The 17,980-nt window shown below is 42.2% G+C and overlaps 1 protein-coding gene across 4 annotated transcripts in view; it reads right to left on the bottom strand.

Moving 5' to 3' along the window:
- Positions 1 to 17,980, bottom strand: part of LOC128869681 (uncharacterized) — a 144,039-nt gene that overhangs the window by 11,409 nt on the left and 114,650 nt on the right. Inside the window, exon 3 of one of the 4 annotated variants that reach the window (XM_054112287.1) lies at positions 741 to 1,581. The exons of the other annotated variants lie outside the window; for them this stretch is intronic. Coding sequence (XP_053968262.1) covers positions 1,563 to 1,581 — 19 coding nt within the window. The 3' untranslated portion in view covers positions 741 to 1,562. Of the gene's footprint in view, positions 1 to 740; positions 1,582 to 17,980 lie in introns of those variants that run through there. 4 annotated transcript variants of the gene reach the window in all.

Genomic DNA, 17,980 nt, shown 5'->3' with positions numbered 1-17,980 from the left:
GCAGACGAAATTGCTTCGCACTGTTGCATTTGTCCAACAGTATGCTACAAAACGAATTACATTTCTGAAGAAATCCAATTGGCGCTGCGCTAAAGAAGTTTGATTCACTGACTCACTGTACGAATTATATTTATTTATTCGAGAAATATAGTACAACATTTCGTACAGACTACATAGAACTAACAGGAACAATCATATGTATGAGCTGTGTTCAAAATTTAAAACGAATGTTCAAATTTCGCGGGCTACGTATGTATTTTAAAGTTCGCCTTATTTTTTTTTAACACATCTCGTATGTATGTACATATTTCATCACTATTTAAAAAATTCGTTGAGTAATTATTTGAAACCTGGTTAAACTCACTCAATATTCTAATCTAGGGTGCTTTCGAAAGATAAACAGTTCTAACCCGCTCTAAAAAGAATAAATCATAACTACTAAGATTATTTAGAGGTAAAGCGGTCACACAATTTATTCGTACACCCTGCATAGTACGTAAAAAGCGTAAGCTTTGCGCAAAATATTCGCTGTGACAATATATTTCTTTTGGGTCACTATAAGTATATTACATTCCTAATGAATTGTCGTAAACAAAACTACCGTTATTTCAGCTCACACTGAAGGGTTCCAAGGAAAGCAGGCACACGTAGCGAAATGCTGCAAAACATTTATTCGTACACTTTCAGCTCATGATATTGTAGCTGCAAAAGTAACAGTAAAAGTTTTTCTTAGCTTTCATCGCCGATTCAGTTGGACGAAGTGCGGATTTACCATTAGAAATGTGTAAAATTGTTATTAAATTGTACTTCGAAAACAAGTTTCTGCGCGAAATCGGGAAACAATTGGTAAATCGCAATGTACGGTGCAAAATATTATTGCTAATTACGTTAATTCTGGTAAATTGGAAGCTAATCACCACGAAGACGGAAGGGAAATATATTGACTCTACGTGAGAAAGGCAACAAAGCAGCATCAATCGCGCAAAATCCAAAAATAACCTCCACGATACTAAGCCGAAATATTCAAGAGTCTTTGCATAAAATAGAAAGCGACACAAACACTACGTAACTGTCTGCATAACTCTGGTTACACTGAGCAACAAAAAAAAACTTTCGGAAAATATCTTGGAAACCAACACTTGTTTTAAGACAAGTAAGACATGCTGATTACAAATATAGAAACCGTTTGTCTCTATCACCCACCGTTGTTGAGATATTTGGCATTGACCATTTATATATGTTTAATATTGTATCAAAGCAAACAACTCGCAGGCAAGTCACAGTAGAGCATATATCGCTGAATAGAGTACTACTTAACATAAATACACATAGTTTAAGATATAATACACTTGTAAAATACATAGGTATAACGTAAAGTTCCTTAAATTGAAAGTTAGTTTGGTTTGAATTTCTTGGCTGTAGACTTGCGTTTGTGCTGACAATTTGGCATGTTGCGCTGAAGCATCCAGCAATAGTCGGCTAACATTGCTGCACTCCATCGACTTTGATAGCGTGACTCCATCACCGAGTTGTCCAGAAGGAAACGTTCACCATGTTCATCACTAACAGAACCTAGGTTTTCTGGAAAGAAGTCGAGATGTGAGTCGAGGAGATGAATCTTGAGGGACATGTTAATATCTTAAAAACCTGACGTGATAGAGAAAAACGGTTTTCAGATTTGTAATCAGCATGAAAAACTGCTTTAGAAAATGTAATCATCAAACAAGATATTTTTGGGTTGTTATTCAGTGTTATCAGAGTGGCACGCCGCAAGCCCTACATTGTAGACATTAACAGAAAGAAGAGGTTGGAGTTCGCCAAACGCTATATAAATAAACCAGACTCTTTTTAGGAAAACGTGATATTCAGTGATGAGTCGAAATTTAATGTTTTCGGATCAGATGGCCCTTCAAATGTTTGGCGAAAAGAACATACAGAACTGAATGAAAAGAAATCTTATTCCTATCATTAAACAATGAGGGTGAATGCAATGGTTTGGCGGTGCGTAGCTGCATCTGGAATATGAAAAATGGTTTTTCTTGATGTTAAAATGGACAAGCATTTGTATTTAAAACTTTTGATGAATAACACTAGTTTACAATTTTTCACTTTCAAAAATTGTCCTCGACCAAAAAACTTTTTTTAAACTAATTTGAGGTCGCTGAAACCAAAAATGAATTTTATTTTTTTTTCAAAGAACGGTTTCCGAGATATTCCCAAAAAAACTGTTTTTTGGGCAATAGTGCAGTTATTACCTACAATCTCGAAAACAGTGCGCGCCATTTCTTTGAAGTGCATAAATTTCGAAAGGCACATATATAACCTACATGGCAATATATAATTCGTGTCAATGGAAGTCGTAGTTTTCGCAAAACAGCTGTTGAAAGTTAAAAAAAGGCATTTTTGACGTTTTTTAATAAATTATCAAAGTTTATTAAATTTTTTCTGGAACGAAATTTTTTTTTATATCGACATAAGATAAGTTTTCTGAAAGACAATTTTCTCACCTACTTTTGAAGCCTAAGTTTGTCTGAATCGACGAAAAGTTGTAGAAGTTATAACATATTATGTGAATGAAGACAATTTCAATGTCTGTCGTATATCCTTTTGATGTATACAATACGGTTTCGAACAAAAGTAAATCATGCCAGCCTGCGTATTGAGTCACGCAAAATAACTGTTCTTAGGCTCACTATAATTAAAAACAATATTTATTTCATACAATTAGATATATATATATTTATATATATATAATATATATATGTCGCAGAATAGGCTTATTTGCCCATTGTACCAATTCCAGCTAAATAAGAGGTATGACCTTGTAGGTATGACCATTGTACGTCTGTATATATTTTTCGGTGGCGCCATATTTCTGCAAGTATAAATTTGTGCACGACTACAGAGGAAAAGAGACGGACTCTGTTGTCGAGTAAGGTCTGTTCGTAAGGCGCGGAATACATAAGGGAAAGAAAGAGAGCAATAGAATAATGAGATGATGAAATTATACAGGCTCCCTTTCGTAAGTCCGTCGGGCGGTCGGGCAGTTGAGATTGCGCCTTGCACTAGAGCAGAACTTACTTTGTTTTTCTTTGTTTATATCTGTGTTATAAGAAAATACACTAAAAGGTGCAAGCACGCACCAGATAAATTGTTTTATTTGTGGTGTATATATCTTCAAAGAAAGTGCTCGAAAATAGCTGACCACGCGTATATTAGCAGCTTACGAGCAATATTTTGGTTTACGAGCAAACGATATGGACTCCAAACTCTGTCTGCGCTACATGTTCTGCACGTTTGAACGAATTTACCAAAGGCTCACGGTCATACTTATCTTTCGGTAAGTCATTTGAGTGGAGGAATCCTATTGATCACGTGAGTGATTGCTATTTTTGCCTGACTAAACTTCGAGGAGGAAAATATAGCAAAGCTACGTATCCCGACGTATCATCAGTGACAAAAACCGCACCACATTCTACCCAATATCCAAAACGTGTACCACAAACACCAAAAGCAGAGTCCCTCAGTTCTCAAGGAATAACCACTTCGATTTCGAATGTCAGCAGTTCCCCAAGTACATCGAGACAGAAGGCAGAGCCAATTAATCAGAGAGCATTAAACGATTTATGTCGTGATCTCAACTTATCGAAAGAAAGATCAGAACTCCTAGCTTCACGTCTACAGGAACGCGGTTATTTGGAATCAGGTACTAACGTAACGTATTACCGAAACCGCAATAAAAATTTCGAACAGTATTTCTCAAAAACAGAAAATTTTTGCTACTGCAATAATGTTAATAAGTTGTTTGCGGCACGTGGAGAAACTCGTGATCCAAACGAGTGGCGTCTATTCATTGATGGTAGCAAGTATAGTGTTAAGGCTGTCTTACTGCACAAAGGCAACAAGAAACCATCGATCCCCGTTGCTCATTCTACGAATGTCAAAGAAACTTATGAAACAATGAAAGAGCTACTTCAATTAATTGACTACAGTTCGTATAATTGGAAAATATGCTGTGACTTGAAAGTTGTCGCTCTACTGACTGGTCTGCAGGGAGACTATACCACATACAGTTGTTTTTTGTGTCTTTGGGACAGCAGAGCGGATGACAAACATTTCACTCAACAAGTTCGGCCGAAGCGTGTGGAGCATGTCGTGGGAAAAAACAACGTTACCAAAAAAGCACTTGTTGAGAAAAAAAAGTTATTTTCCCCCATTTGCATATAAAACTTGTGCTAAAGAAGAATTTTGTGAAAGCTTTGGCAAAAAAACTGGAAAACACAGCCCTTAAATACTTGAAAAGAAAGTTCCCAAGATTGTCAACCGAGAAAATCAAAGCGGATATATTCGTCGGTCCATAGATAAAGAAATTGTTTACGGACACAGAATTTCAACAATGCCTTGACAGTTCCGAAGCTAAAGTTTGGAAAGCTTTCCAAAAAGTTGTTCATGGATTCTTAGGAAACAACAGGAGCAACAACGATCGTCAATTGATTCATACAATGATGAAATACTTTAAAACTATTGGTTAGTATTGTAAAACGCACATACTCCAAAATGATACTCCTATGATAAATAAATATATATATGTAAATTGATTGGAAAATTATTGGAAAATTTACAATTAACTTTGTTTTTGTTAACAGGTGCTCGCATGTCGTTAAAAATGCACCTACTTCACAGTCATTTGGATTTTTTTCCTCCGAATTTGGGGGCTGAGAGTGATGAACAAGGCGAGCGATTTCATCAAGATATTGAAAAGCGTTATGAGGGCTTTTGGGATCAAGGAATGATGAGCGACTACTGCTGGATGCAACTTCGTGAAGATTCCGTGCAACATAAAAGAAGAAGCGCGAGAGTAAAAGCGTATTTTCGACCACAAACATAGCCAAGTCAAAAGCTGCAAAATCACACGTGTAGACTTTATGGGTCATAACTTCTACAATATTTCGTCGATTCAGACAAGCTTAGGCTTCAAATGTAGGTTAGAAATTTGTCTTTGAGGAAACCTATCTTATGTCGATATTAAAAAGTTTTTTGTTCCAGAAAAAAGTTAATAAACTTTGATAATTTATTAAAAAACGTCAATAAATGCCTTTTTTTTTACTTCCAACAGCTGTTTTGCGAAAACTACGACTTCCATTGACACGAATTATATACTGCCATGTAGGTTCTATATGTGCCTTTCAAAATTTATGCACTTCAAAGAAATGGCGCGCACTGTTTTCGAGATTGCAGGTAATAACTGCACTATTGCCCAAAAACAGGTTTTTTGGGAATATCTCGGAAACCGTTCTTTGAAAAAAAAAAAAATTAAATTCATTTTTGGTTTCAGCGACCTCAAATTAGTTTAAAAAACGCCTTTTGGTCGAGGACCATTTTTGGTGTAAACTAGTGTAATTTGCATGATAGTGCCGTTAAACTTAGACTGGATGCTAAAGGGTTCTTGTTTCAATAAGACAATGACCCAAAACGCTCATCTTATCTCGTGCAAGAATAGCTTACTTACTACTGATCTGAACCCAATTGAGCAATAACATCAAAGGCGTCATTAAAGACAGCTTTAAGTATTGAGTCGGAGAAAATTGCAGCTAATGAAACCAAGGTATTGGTAAAAAGTATCCATCGGCGTTTGGAAGCAGTTATTAAAGCTAACGGCGGCCCTACAAAGTTCTGAATACTCGTTTTTTTATTATTTTTTTAATAAAATATTTTTCATATGGCTATGTACGAATAATGGTTTTGCATAAAATTGAGCCTTATTTCGCTATTAGCAATATGTTAATATTTTGTTCTTTTGTATAAATCGTGCTAAGCACATTTAATCTAATCGAAACGATTAAATGCGTTATGTTACACCTGTAGATGTACATGAATGCAAGAATTACGGTCCTGAAATTCCCACGAATTATTACTCGCCACATTCGATCCAGGCAACATTTAATACCACTGACACTGAATGCACTGACACCAAATAGGCAAATCGGACCACCATTATTTCCTGGTTTCATCTATAAGATAAGGTATAGTGATGACAATGACAACGTAAAATTGTATTTGATCGATGGTGCAAGTTTGAAGCTCATCAGAAACAGCAGCTCAACGCAGAACTTCAAGACAATGTAGAAGTATTTGGCGACATTACCGAACCAACGACGTACACGCTGAGCACCAAATCCACACAGGTGACAACGATCCGGTTTTCAGACCGCCATATCACTTTTCGTTTGCCATAACGCGTGAGCTAAAGAAGGAAGTCGAAAAGATGATCGAAGCTGATATCGTCGCAGAATCTGAGTCGCCGGGGGCATCCCCAGTAGTAATGGTGGCGAAGAAAACTAGTGGATTTCGTAACTGCATCGGTTAGAGAAAAATTAATGACATAAACGTGCTAGACCGATATCCATTGCACGTATAGATGATTTATTACATTCAGTTAACACATGGGCTGAAAAGTCAAGGGTCCAATAAAGAAAACGCGTTTAGCGTTCAGAATTCGCTTTATTCATCAACATAATTTCCATCAAGAACAACGCAACCACTCCAGCGCCGTTTCAACATTTCAATACCAGTGTTGTAGAACGATTTATCTTTTGCCTCAAAATAGGCCTCAGTCTCAGCGATAATTTCTTTCTTTAGATCTGCGAACAGCTAGTAGTCACTCGGAGCGAAATTTAGCGAATACACTGGATGTGGGAGCAATTGGAAGTTCAATTCATATAGTTTTGCCATTGTTTTGATTGACTTGTTACACGATGCGCTGTCTTGAAAGTGAGCAAACGCGGCACCCACTTTGAACAGAGCTTTCTAATAATCAAATACTCACGCAATATACTTGTGTATATTCATTATACTTAATCTTGCCATGAATTCTGTGACAAATTTTCCTATTAATACGACGAGTACGAATTCCCAGAAAAAAGTTATGTTATTTTTGATTTTGTTCCTATGAATTTTCTGCTCATAAATTATACTCAGTTTTGTGGCAAATTTCGATTGTTAAGAAAGCTAAGGAAAATCGCATTGCAGTGGTTGCATTATATTAGTGTGGTAAAAGTGCAAGTAAGATTTACGAATTGTTGAGAAAACATAATATTTCGAGAATTTGAAGTGACACACAGAAACAGAAGTGGTTGGCCTCGCGTGGTTTGAACCAGTGTAGCCATAAAAGCCGTTCGAGAAAGAATTCATAGAAATCCCCTTAGAAAGCGGAAAATCATGTCCAGGGGAATGAATGTATCGACCAAGTCCATGTCAAGACTAATTAACTAATCTCCACATGAATGCCTTCCGTCGCTCAACGTCATCCTTTGACAACGCGTTTGAAGAAAATTAGACGCAACAGATTATAGCAATTTATTCCGTGGCACGACCATAAAAATATTTTTTTCACAGATGAGAAAATTTTCACTTTTGAAAAAACTTTTAATAAGCAAAACGACTAAATCTATGCTAAAACTTCTAAATACCCTAAAAATGTTATTCCAACCTTAGTTTGGTGGGAGTGTCATGTTAAGGCGTTGCAATGAACTTAGGTAGGATGCTCCGACAGGATTCTAAAGCTTTCTGCTTCTGATTCATAAATGGAATATTTGTTTGTATTAATTGATTTAAACAATCCTGATCGAACTGCTCTTCTCGTTCTAATTCCCGATTAAATGAATAATTTACTTGTCGATTCGGAGTTGGCGCAGTAGACGATAAAATAGCATCAGCAAATGTGTGATCGAAATAAGCATCAACGTTTAGTAAATATAAACCCTGAAGTATTCGCGATATGTTGCGTAAAACTCATCATTCACAGTTCACAAACATTTAAATGAAGTTGATACGCGCGAAATAACCATTCACAAACAAAGAAAAAAAACTCGTCATTGTGATTGCTCGATTGCACAATGTGAATGTGTCCCAATTCATCGGCTGTATACACACTCACGCATTCTGCAAGAGGTAGTGCGTATTTTCAGCGCTGGAAATTGTTCCATGTGAAATATCTCGACATGTCATGTTGTTGCTGTTGTTGTAGCAATATACTTTGCCCGTCAATGTAGTGTACATCACCGGTCGTCTTCGTTGTTGTTGTTTTAACAGCATAGTTAGCCCTGTCAGTGTGGGTATATCATCTGTCGTCTTCGTCTAGCTCATCTAGGGGTAGGCCCAGGAAACATGCTGTTTCGACGGGTTGGGTCCAGAGGGAGAGGGGGGTTAGATGAGTCTGATTAAGGGGGCATGTGAAGAGGTGGTTAGTGTCGTGCGGGGTACCTTCACATGCCGGACATGTGTTTGGTATGTCGGGGTCAATTCTGGATAAGTAGGAGTTTAACCTGCTACAATATCCAGAACGTAATTGTGCCAATGTTACACGAGTCTCACGGGGAAGCTGGAGCTCTTCATCTGCAATGGGTGGTGGTTGGACTCTGATTACGGCATTCGCGGGACGGGAGTTCATGAAGGTGGTAACGGACTCCCGGTGAATGTCGTTTATTGACTGTCTGAATACTGTCCGGTCCAGTAGGTCTCGGTCAGTTTTATCCTGGAGTTCGTCAGCGTAGTCGAGGAGGTGTCTCCTGACGTGCCTGGGAGGCGGCTCAGGCTCAAGCAGGTGTCTGCAGGGGTGAAACCTGCGGTAACACCCCAGCAGGAACTGCTTGCTGAGCAGTTTGTTGTGCTCCGCGACTGGGAGCATTTGTGCCTCGTTGTGCAGGTGTTGTATGGGTGACATCAGGAGGCACCCGGTCGCTGTCCGAATGGCGGTATTCTGACATGTCTGAAGCTTTATCCACTGCGAATCACTAGTGCCAGGTGACCAGACAGGCGCAGCATAGTTTAGAACCGGCCGGCCAATTGCCTTAAATGTCGAAAGCAACAGTTCTTTGTCCTTGCCCCAAGTGCTGCCGGCCAGCGATTTGAGGACCTTGTTGCGATTTTGGACTTTAGTGGCAATTGCGGTTGTGTGCGCAGAGAAGGAGAGCAAGCTGTCAAAGGTTACACCCAAAATTTTGGGGTTATTCACAGTCGAAATTGGTGTGTCGTCGACTTTTACCTTAAGGGACAGCTTGACCTCCTTTGTCCAGGTGGTGAAAAGGGTCGCCGTGGACTTAGTGGGGGAAAGTTGGAGATTCCTCGCAGTGAAAAAGCGAGAAAGGTCGGTGAGGTAGTTGTTCACTTTGGAACACAGGCCATCGATGTCATTGCCCGACGCCATTATCGTGCAGTCGTCAGCGTATGAGATCAGGGAAACTCCCGCTGGTGGTTGGGGGAGCTTCGAGATGTAGAAGTTAAAAAGCAAGGGTGATAGGACACCACCCTGCGGTACGCCTTGCTTAATCTTACCCTGCTTTGACATTTGATCTCGAAAAATCACTGACGAGTGCCGACCGCTCAGGTAGTTCGCGGACCACCTCTTCAGCCCTGGCGGGAGTGTCGACTGATAAATATCATCTAGTAGCGTGGAATGGCTGACTGTATCGAAAGCCTTCTTTAGGTCCAACGCTACTAGGACAGTCCTCTCGCAGGGGCGGTTTTGGTTAAGCCCGCGATTTATCTGGGCGTTTATGGCGGTGAGTGCCGTGGTGGTGCTGTGCACTCGTCGGAATCCGTGCTGATGTGGGGCTGGGGCCAGGTGGGTCGTGAAGAGTGGGAGTAGGAGGGCTTCAAGTGTCTTCACTACTGGGGAAAGGAGAGTTATCGGCCGATAAGACTCCCCTTGGTTGGCGGGTTTCCCAGGTTTCAATAGTGGGACCACTCTCCCTGCTTTCCACTTGTCAGGGATGATGAGAGTGGCCAGAGACAAATTGAAGACCCTTGTGAGGTATCCTACTCCCAGGGGTCCCAGATGCTTCAGCATCAGCGCGTTAAGTCCGTCAGGGCCAATGGCTTTCGAAGATTTCGACTTGTTGATGGCCCCCTGAACCTCATCACCGGAGAAAGTAAGTGGCGCACTGTCGTTCGTCAGTTTGTGCAGCCTTCTGGTAACACGACGTTTGGTTCTGTCGCCCGGAGGATGCAGTGTAAACAGCCGGCTAAAATAGCTCGCGCATCTCTTCGGGTCCGACGAAGTACAACCGTTGAAGGTGATAGCCACCTTGTCGTTGTGTTTCGTCGGGTTCGACAAGGACCTAACGGTGGACCAGAGCTTACTCACTCCGGAGGTGAGGTTACAAGTCTTCAGGTGCTCAACCCATTTAGTCCGCTTATGTTGATTTACCAGTTGCCGGATCTCCAAATTGAGATCCCTTATGCGGGGATCCCCGGGATCGGCCTGGCGTAGGTGGTCACGCTCGTTTGCTAAACTGGCTGCTTCTGCTGGGAAGTGGGGACGGATGTCCTTATAACATCCAGCTGGGATGAAGCGAGCCGCAGCAGCTGTGAGCACCTTGCGGAATGCGCGTTCGCCGACGCGCACATCAGTGGGGATGGGAAGAGCGGCGAAGGTGTCCTCGGTGAATTCCGTGAAGCCGGCCCAATTAGCTTTTATAAAGTTAAAATAGGACCGGTGATTCGCGGAAACGAAATCGGCAGGTCTCTCGATCGAGACGATAATGGCCATCACTACCTGTATGCATCAATATACGCGGATAACGTTTGGAACATTTCTTTTCCACCAAACACGACGTCGACCGGAACTGTTGACCGGAGGATGAAACATAAAATGTCGGCTGAAATAGCTCGCGCATCGCTTCGGGTCCGACAAAACACAATAGCCGAAATCGACTTCGAAAGGGACCTTACGCTGGACCAACTCATGCTGGTTTCCCACAGACCCGTCCTTTTTTGGCCAATTGCTTCACGTAAACGTCTCATAACGCCAAAATAATAGCGCTTATTAACTACTATAGCGAAAATTCGTGGTACACAATACCGCTCTAATCCATAGTATCCGTAAATATCGCTGTCTTTTTTGACTCAAAACGACGTGGTTTTCTTTGGTTCAGGTTCATTCAGAGCACTCCACTCAGTCGCCTAATGTGCCTAATAAATGTTGGGTTGGATTCACCCTTGGAAATCATGCCTTTGGGGATATCAACGCGGTCTGAACGCGGTTGATACATTTTTCTTCCATTTTATAGATTTTTTCGTAAGTTTTCGATGCAGACGGCCTGCCACTCGTAAACGGCTTGTTTCATTAGAAACCAATTAGATCAAGGTTGTTGTTGTAGGAGCACAACCATTCCTTATCCTGTACATGGAATGCTGCTGAAATGAAGAACGTCGAACCGACTGTCGTTAGAATATCAAAAAGGGACGGACTCACGTAAATGTAAGCCGTAGTCCATTGCGGTGTACTTATACATCGCATTGAAGCACAAGTATAAGTTAGAGAGAGTACACAAAAGAGAAAATGCTTTAGGTAGGTAGGTAGGTGAAATGTTTGAAGTGCACCTGGCACTCCTCAAGTAGCCCTATAGCACCGTTTTGGTACCATTATGAGATCTCCAACGGGCAGATATCTACAGCCAACCAGAGCTGTTGATACAATGGAAAAGATTTATTGTATTTAGGTTGGCGCACTGTCCCAGGCTCCTATAGATAGATAAAGTGATTGATTTAGAGAAAACCCCTGCTCCGACTCCCGATTAAATCTTGGAATCGTCAGTGAAGACAGCGGTGCAAGCTTCTGTGCAGATTTTCCCCTCGATCCAATCCTGCCTATTTGGAAAGATTGCTCTAGCACGACCCTCAAATTCTAGTTTTGCGGATAGAGAGATCTGTTCGAAGTTCGGAGAAATACGGTGTTAACTGCCCGAAAATGCTACCATGTACTTTGAGAGATTGTGTGCAGAGGCCAACCTCCTTTAACCTGATTGCACTTTGAGCTGCGATGGAAATGACGGAAAAGTCGATATACGGTTTGTTGCCGACTTAAGCAACCCGTAAAAATTTACGAAATAGAGCAACTCTGCGCGAAATTATGACTTGTCACTATAACTAAGCTTTACTCTTTTATATCGCTCATTTCATTTTTATCGGTGCACGCGGACACTTATAAGGCCTAATTGAAAGAAATAAAGAATAAGAGAGGAAAACTAAGGTAAAGAAAAACTGAAATATAATTAAACTATGAATTGTAAAAAATATGTAAAAACTAAAAGAATAAAATAAATAAATACCTTTACAGGTTTTTTAAAGCATCAATCAAAGAAGCTATTAAAAATTAGAATCCTCTTTTCTTTACAACAAAATCTTTAAAAAACCTTATTAAATGATGGCGGAATTAAACGGTGCTCCAGCAACGCTAAACACAGTGGCTGAAGAAGTTGTAGTGCAAAATGATTGTGAGTATAACGTCACTAGTCCTGCACCGCCTGCAGATCACAATTTACAAATAAATCTAGATGGCGACGGTGGCAGTCTCAGCGCACCACAAGAATTGCTAATCCATAGCAGAAAAAAACAGCTCCGTTTACAGCAACTAGAAGAGACCATGCGTTTAAGAGAAGAGTATTTACGGGAAAAATTTCGCATTTTAAACGCAGAAGATGCAGACGAGGAAATAGAAGGTCCATGTGTTATTGGCCCCACCAAAACGTGTGGAACTAATGTGAGCGGTAACACAGCATTTTCTCTTACTCCAGTGCAGCCTGTACAAAATAACAGAACCAACATATGTCCAGCGCGTGAGGTACCGGTACATACAGTTATGCAGTCACCACGTCAGCCGTCGACGCGGACTGTGGCAGAGCGTAGTCAGGCCATACATGTAGACTGCAACGGTAATTCGCCAGACATATTTACAACGTTCACAGCAGCAACAAGTACAGCACGTTCGCCAAATCAGGTATTCGAAACTCAATCAGCCGATACCTGTAATTTGACGACTTCGCAGTTTGCAGCGCGGCAATGCGTGCCAAAAGACTTGCCGGTATTTAGCGGTGACCCCCAAGAGTGGCATATTTTTGTTAGTGCATATGAACAGAGCACACAAATGGCTGGTTACTCTCATCATGAGAATTTAGTTCGCCTTCAAAAATGTCTACGTGGTAAGGCTAGGGAGGTCGTGCGCAATTTACTGGTATTACCGGAGATGGTACCTGATATTATAAATACGCTCAGAATGTATTTTGGACGTCCTGAGCAAATACTTAGAGTACTTATTGATAGGGCGCGTCAATTACCATCGCCTAAGGGTAAACTTGATCTACTCATCGACTTTGCATTTGCTATCAAGAATATAGTAGCAATAATTCATGCAAGCAAACTAAGCGGTTACCTCAACAGCCCATTACTATTGCAGGAATTCGTTGAGAAGCTCTCTCAGGAGTCAAAACTTAACTGGGCAATTTATTCAACTGGCATGAATAACCCTTGCTTGGAAGATTTTTCTACCTGGTTGTCCACATTGGCTGAAGCAGCTTGCCGTGTTACGAATCCGGCATCACTCTCAGAGAAACTTAACAAGCGTGAAGCTCATTTGCACACGCATAAATCTGATGCCGTTTTAAAACAATACGAAGAAGCAAAATCTATGCCTAGATGCGCAGTATGTAATAACCCGCATAAGGTTCCTCAGTGTGACCGGTTTAAAGCACTCACTATGAATGAGAGATGGGACTTTGTTAAGAGGAAAAATCTATGCCGCCAGTGTTTGGGAACACACTCTCGCCGCTGCTGGAGTAATAAGTCGTGTGGGGTGGATAGCTGCACAGTACGTCACCACAGTCTCCTTCACAATTCTGATGTTAACAAAAATAGTGAAGTTTCAACGATGCTGAATAACCACCGTTCGATTTCCAGCAACAACACCACATATTTTCGAATCTTGCCGATAGTTTTGTATGGAAGAAATAAAACAATATCCACATACGCGTTTATGGATGATGGATCTACACTAACACTTATAGATCAAACACTTGCAGATGAATTGGGTGAGACTGGCATTCCCGATCCTCTATGCATTCACTGGACTGGAGACATAAACCGGTATGAAGCTGATTCGCAACGACTCGATTTACGAATTTCAGGTAATATTCAAGGTGCGAAAATATATCCACTCCGAGGTGTTTACACGGTTAGTAGATTAAATATGTCATCATCAACATTGATTGCTGACCAACTGAAAACAAAATATGCACATTTAAAAGGCATTCCCTTGCCAAACTTTATTGACATAGTTCCTAAGCTAATTATTGGTGTAAATAACCCCAATTTGATAATGGCACAGAAGATACGTGAAGGTGGATGGCAAGATCCCGTAGGGGCGAAAACCAGATTAGGGTGGACAATTTTTGGTGGCGGTAATAATCAGAGTAAAGGTAACGGATTAAACTTACATAAATGCGACTGTGAGAGCGATAACAACTTGCATGAACTCGTAAAGTCTTTCATGTTGAATGAAAATATTGGAATTTCAGTGCCAAAGGTAAATCCAGTTTCAATGGAAGATCAACGAGCCATAGAAATTTTGGGTAACTGCGAGTTGCATGAGGGTCAGTACACCGCGGGCTTGCTGTGGTCAAATGACAATATACGATTGCCAGACAGCTTGCCAACAGCTCTTAGGCGCTTTAAATGTCTGGAACGTAAGTTATCTAGCAATCCTGAACTACAACGCAATATGCAGGAACAAATTGACAACTTAGTTAAGAAAAATTATGCGACCAAGTTACCGAACGAAGCTATAAATGATCGTGGTGACAAAATTTGGTATTTGCCGGTTTTCATTGTCCGCAATCCGCACAAGCCAAATAAAATTCGACTTGTGTGGGATGCAGCCGCAAAATCTAGAGATGTATCCCTAAACAATTTCTTACTGAAAGGGCCAGACATGTTAACTCCACTAGTAAATATATTATTCAACTTTCGAATGGGTAGAATCGCAATATGCGGTGATATCGAAGAAATGTTCCACCGCATTAAGTTACGACACCCAGACGCAGATGCTCAGCGTTTTCTCTGGCGTACTAACATGAATGATCCGATAAACGTTTACAGGCTCAACGTTTTAAGTTTTGGTGCTTCTTGTTCTCCATGTATAGCGCATTACGTGCGAAACCTAAATTCTTCGGTACACGCTGCTCAAAATTCTCAGGTAGCGTGTGCAATAAAGAATCACCATTGCGTCGATGATTTTATTGATTCGACTCAAACCGTCGACGAAGCTATCAAATTGGCAAAAAATGTTCGAGATGTTCACTCTAAATGTGGTTTCAACATGCGTAATTGGTCAAGCAATTCGCCAGATGTTTTAGCAGCGCTTAATGGAGATGGGGAGCCACAACTTAAATCATTTGACTGCAGTAAGGATGTCATAAATTTCGAAAAAATACTTGGTATGTACTGGGAACCAAAATCCGATACATTCAGCTACGTGCTCAAATTTGTTCGGCTTAAGCGCAATCTTTGAAAATACCCATGAAAGGAGAATCGACACACAACATCTTTTCGTCGATTTCAAAGCTGTATTCGACAGTACGGAAAGGAGTTACTTGTATTTAGCGAAGTCTGAATTTTGCATCCCCACAAAACTAATACGGTTATGCAAGATGACGTTGCTCAACACCAGCAGTTCCGTCAGAATTTGGAAGGACCTCTCCGAGCCGTTTGATACCACACGAGGTTTCAGAAAGGGTGACTCGCTGTCGTGTGACTTCTTTAACCTGATGTTGGAGATAATCGTGCGAGCCGAAGAACTTAATCGCTCAGGCAGAATTTTTTATTATAAGAGCGTACAATTGTTGGCGTATGCCGATGATATTGACCCCATCGGCCTCAATAGTTCCGCCTTTTTCAAACTGAATAAAGAAGCAAAGCGAATGGGTAGTGAACGAGGACAAAACGAAGTACCTCCTGTCATCAAGCAAACAGCTGGCACACTCGCGTATTGGCACACACATCACTGTTGACAGTTATGATTTCAAGGTTGTAAAAGACTTCGTTTATTTAGGAACCAGCATTAACACCGATAACAATGTCAGCCTTGGAATCCAACGTAGAATCTCTCTTGCCAACAAGTGCTACTTTGGACTAAGTAGGCAACTGAGCAGTAAAGTCCTCTCTCGACGAACAAAACTAACACTCTACAAGGCTCTCATCATGTACGTCCTAACGTATGACGCAGAAGCTTGGACGATGACAACATACGATGAAGCGACGCTTGGAGTGTTTGAGAGAAAGATTCTGAGTAAGATTTTTGGACCTTTGCACGTTGGCAACGGCGAATATCGCAGACGATGGAACGATGAGCTGTAAGAGTTTTACGACGACATAGACATAGCGCAGCGAATAAAGATCCAGCGGATACGTTGGCTGGGTCATGTCGTCCGAAAGGATACAAACGCTCCGGCTTTGAAAGTATTCGATGCGGTACCAGCTGGTGGTAGTAGAGGAAGAGGAAGGCCTCCTCTGCGTTGGAAAGATCACGTGGAGAAGGACTTGGCTTCACTTGGTGTGTTTAATTGGCGCCGGTTAGCACGATAAAGAAACGACACATTCCCATGGCAGCCGGTTCTACGTACCGGAATGACTCGGGTTTTTCCCGACCAAGGGCTGCCGCCCCAGTATACTAGCCCTGTCTAGTGAAACTCATATCATCCCACCCCTTACGTCACAGGAGCAAACTCTCGCAGCAATCCTGCTCCAAATACTTCTCCTCAGGGCTGGAATCGAATCCAACCCTGGGCCAGAAGTATTCTACTGCTGCGTCTGCCACAAACGGCTTCACCCGAAATCCACCGCGGTTAGGTGTAACAAGTGCAACGGGTGGAGCCACCTTAAGACCTGCTCGGGTCTTAAGTCACATAGGGAGTGGTCCACACGGTATGTGGCCACGTGTTGCTCCCGCCAGCAGGCGTCTGATGCCTTCACGGCTAACACACCTCCTGATAGGCCGGCACTACCAACCGCAACCACTACCCACACCTCCACGGTGAGGAGCCTATCGGAGCAACACAACTCCCCTTCAACCCCTCCCCTTCCTTCCTGTTCCAACCCCAGTGCGGGGACAAACCAGCAGCTCCTGGTCCCCCGCACAGTCTGTTCCGTGTGTCAGACCAGAATACCTCGGAATCTGGTATCAGTGCAATTCTTGCAATGGCTGGTGCCATTTTCGGAGATGTTCCCGCCTGCGCACCACCCGTGAGTGGACAACTGACTACGTTGGCCCCTGCTGCAGAGCTCTGCACCCACTACCGCCCGCAGAGGCGCGGCCGCCCACCATCATCAGGCCGCAACAACCACAGTGGATTGCGCAGCAGGTCCAACGTCGACAACCCCACGCGTCCCACACCCCCCGAATAACACAGACCTCACCGAGAAGCTTCAAGCTTCTCCAATTCAACTGCAACGGACTTACGAGTAAGGTCGACAAGATAGTTGACTTTATGAGCCGGCACAGTATTAAAATAGCTGCGGTCCAAGAACCAAAGGTGCACGCTAGGTCATCTCTGATCACCAGGGATGGCTATAACGTGCACAGACACGATCGCGAGCGAGACAACGGTGGTGGCCTAGCGTTTATAGTCCACCACACTGTGCAGTATCGTCTTATCGATGAAGGAATCGACCACAGGGACAGCACCTTAGAATGTCAAGGCATAGCTGTCCGGTCAGGCGATTCTGAGCTCGAAATTTTTAACATATACATACCCCCTGTCACCTGCTGCCCGGCAGGATATCACCCTGATATAGGTGCGCTCATCAGAGGTGAAAACCGATTGGTTGTAGGTGACTTTAATGCGCATCACGATCTTTGGCATTCAAGCCTGCCAAATGATCGTAGGGGACAGCAATTGGCAGAGCAGATAGACGACTCGACATTCAGCACAGTGAACGACGACGCCCCCACCAGGGTAGTGGGCAATTGTAGCAACTCGCCTGACCTAACAATAGCTAGCGCGGGTCTGATAAATAGCATAACGTGGCGACCTATGCTATCGCTTGCATCAGACCACTTGCCCATTATCGTCTCGATTGAGAGACCTGCCGACTTCGTTTCCGCGAACCACCGGTCCTATTTTAACTTTAAAAAAGCTTATTGGGCCGG

This window comes from Anastrepha ludens, chromosome X (assembly GCF_028408465.1).
Source record: "Anastrepha ludens isolate Willacy chromosome X, idAnaLude1.1, whole genome shotgun sequence".
Taxonomy (NCBI): domain Eukaryota; kingdom Metazoa; phylum Arthropoda; class Insecta; order Diptera; family Tephritidae; genus Anastrepha; species Anastrepha ludens.
The sequence above is the reverse complement of the archived record's forward strand: the minus strand, read 5'-3'. Positions and strand labels throughout refer to the sequence as shown.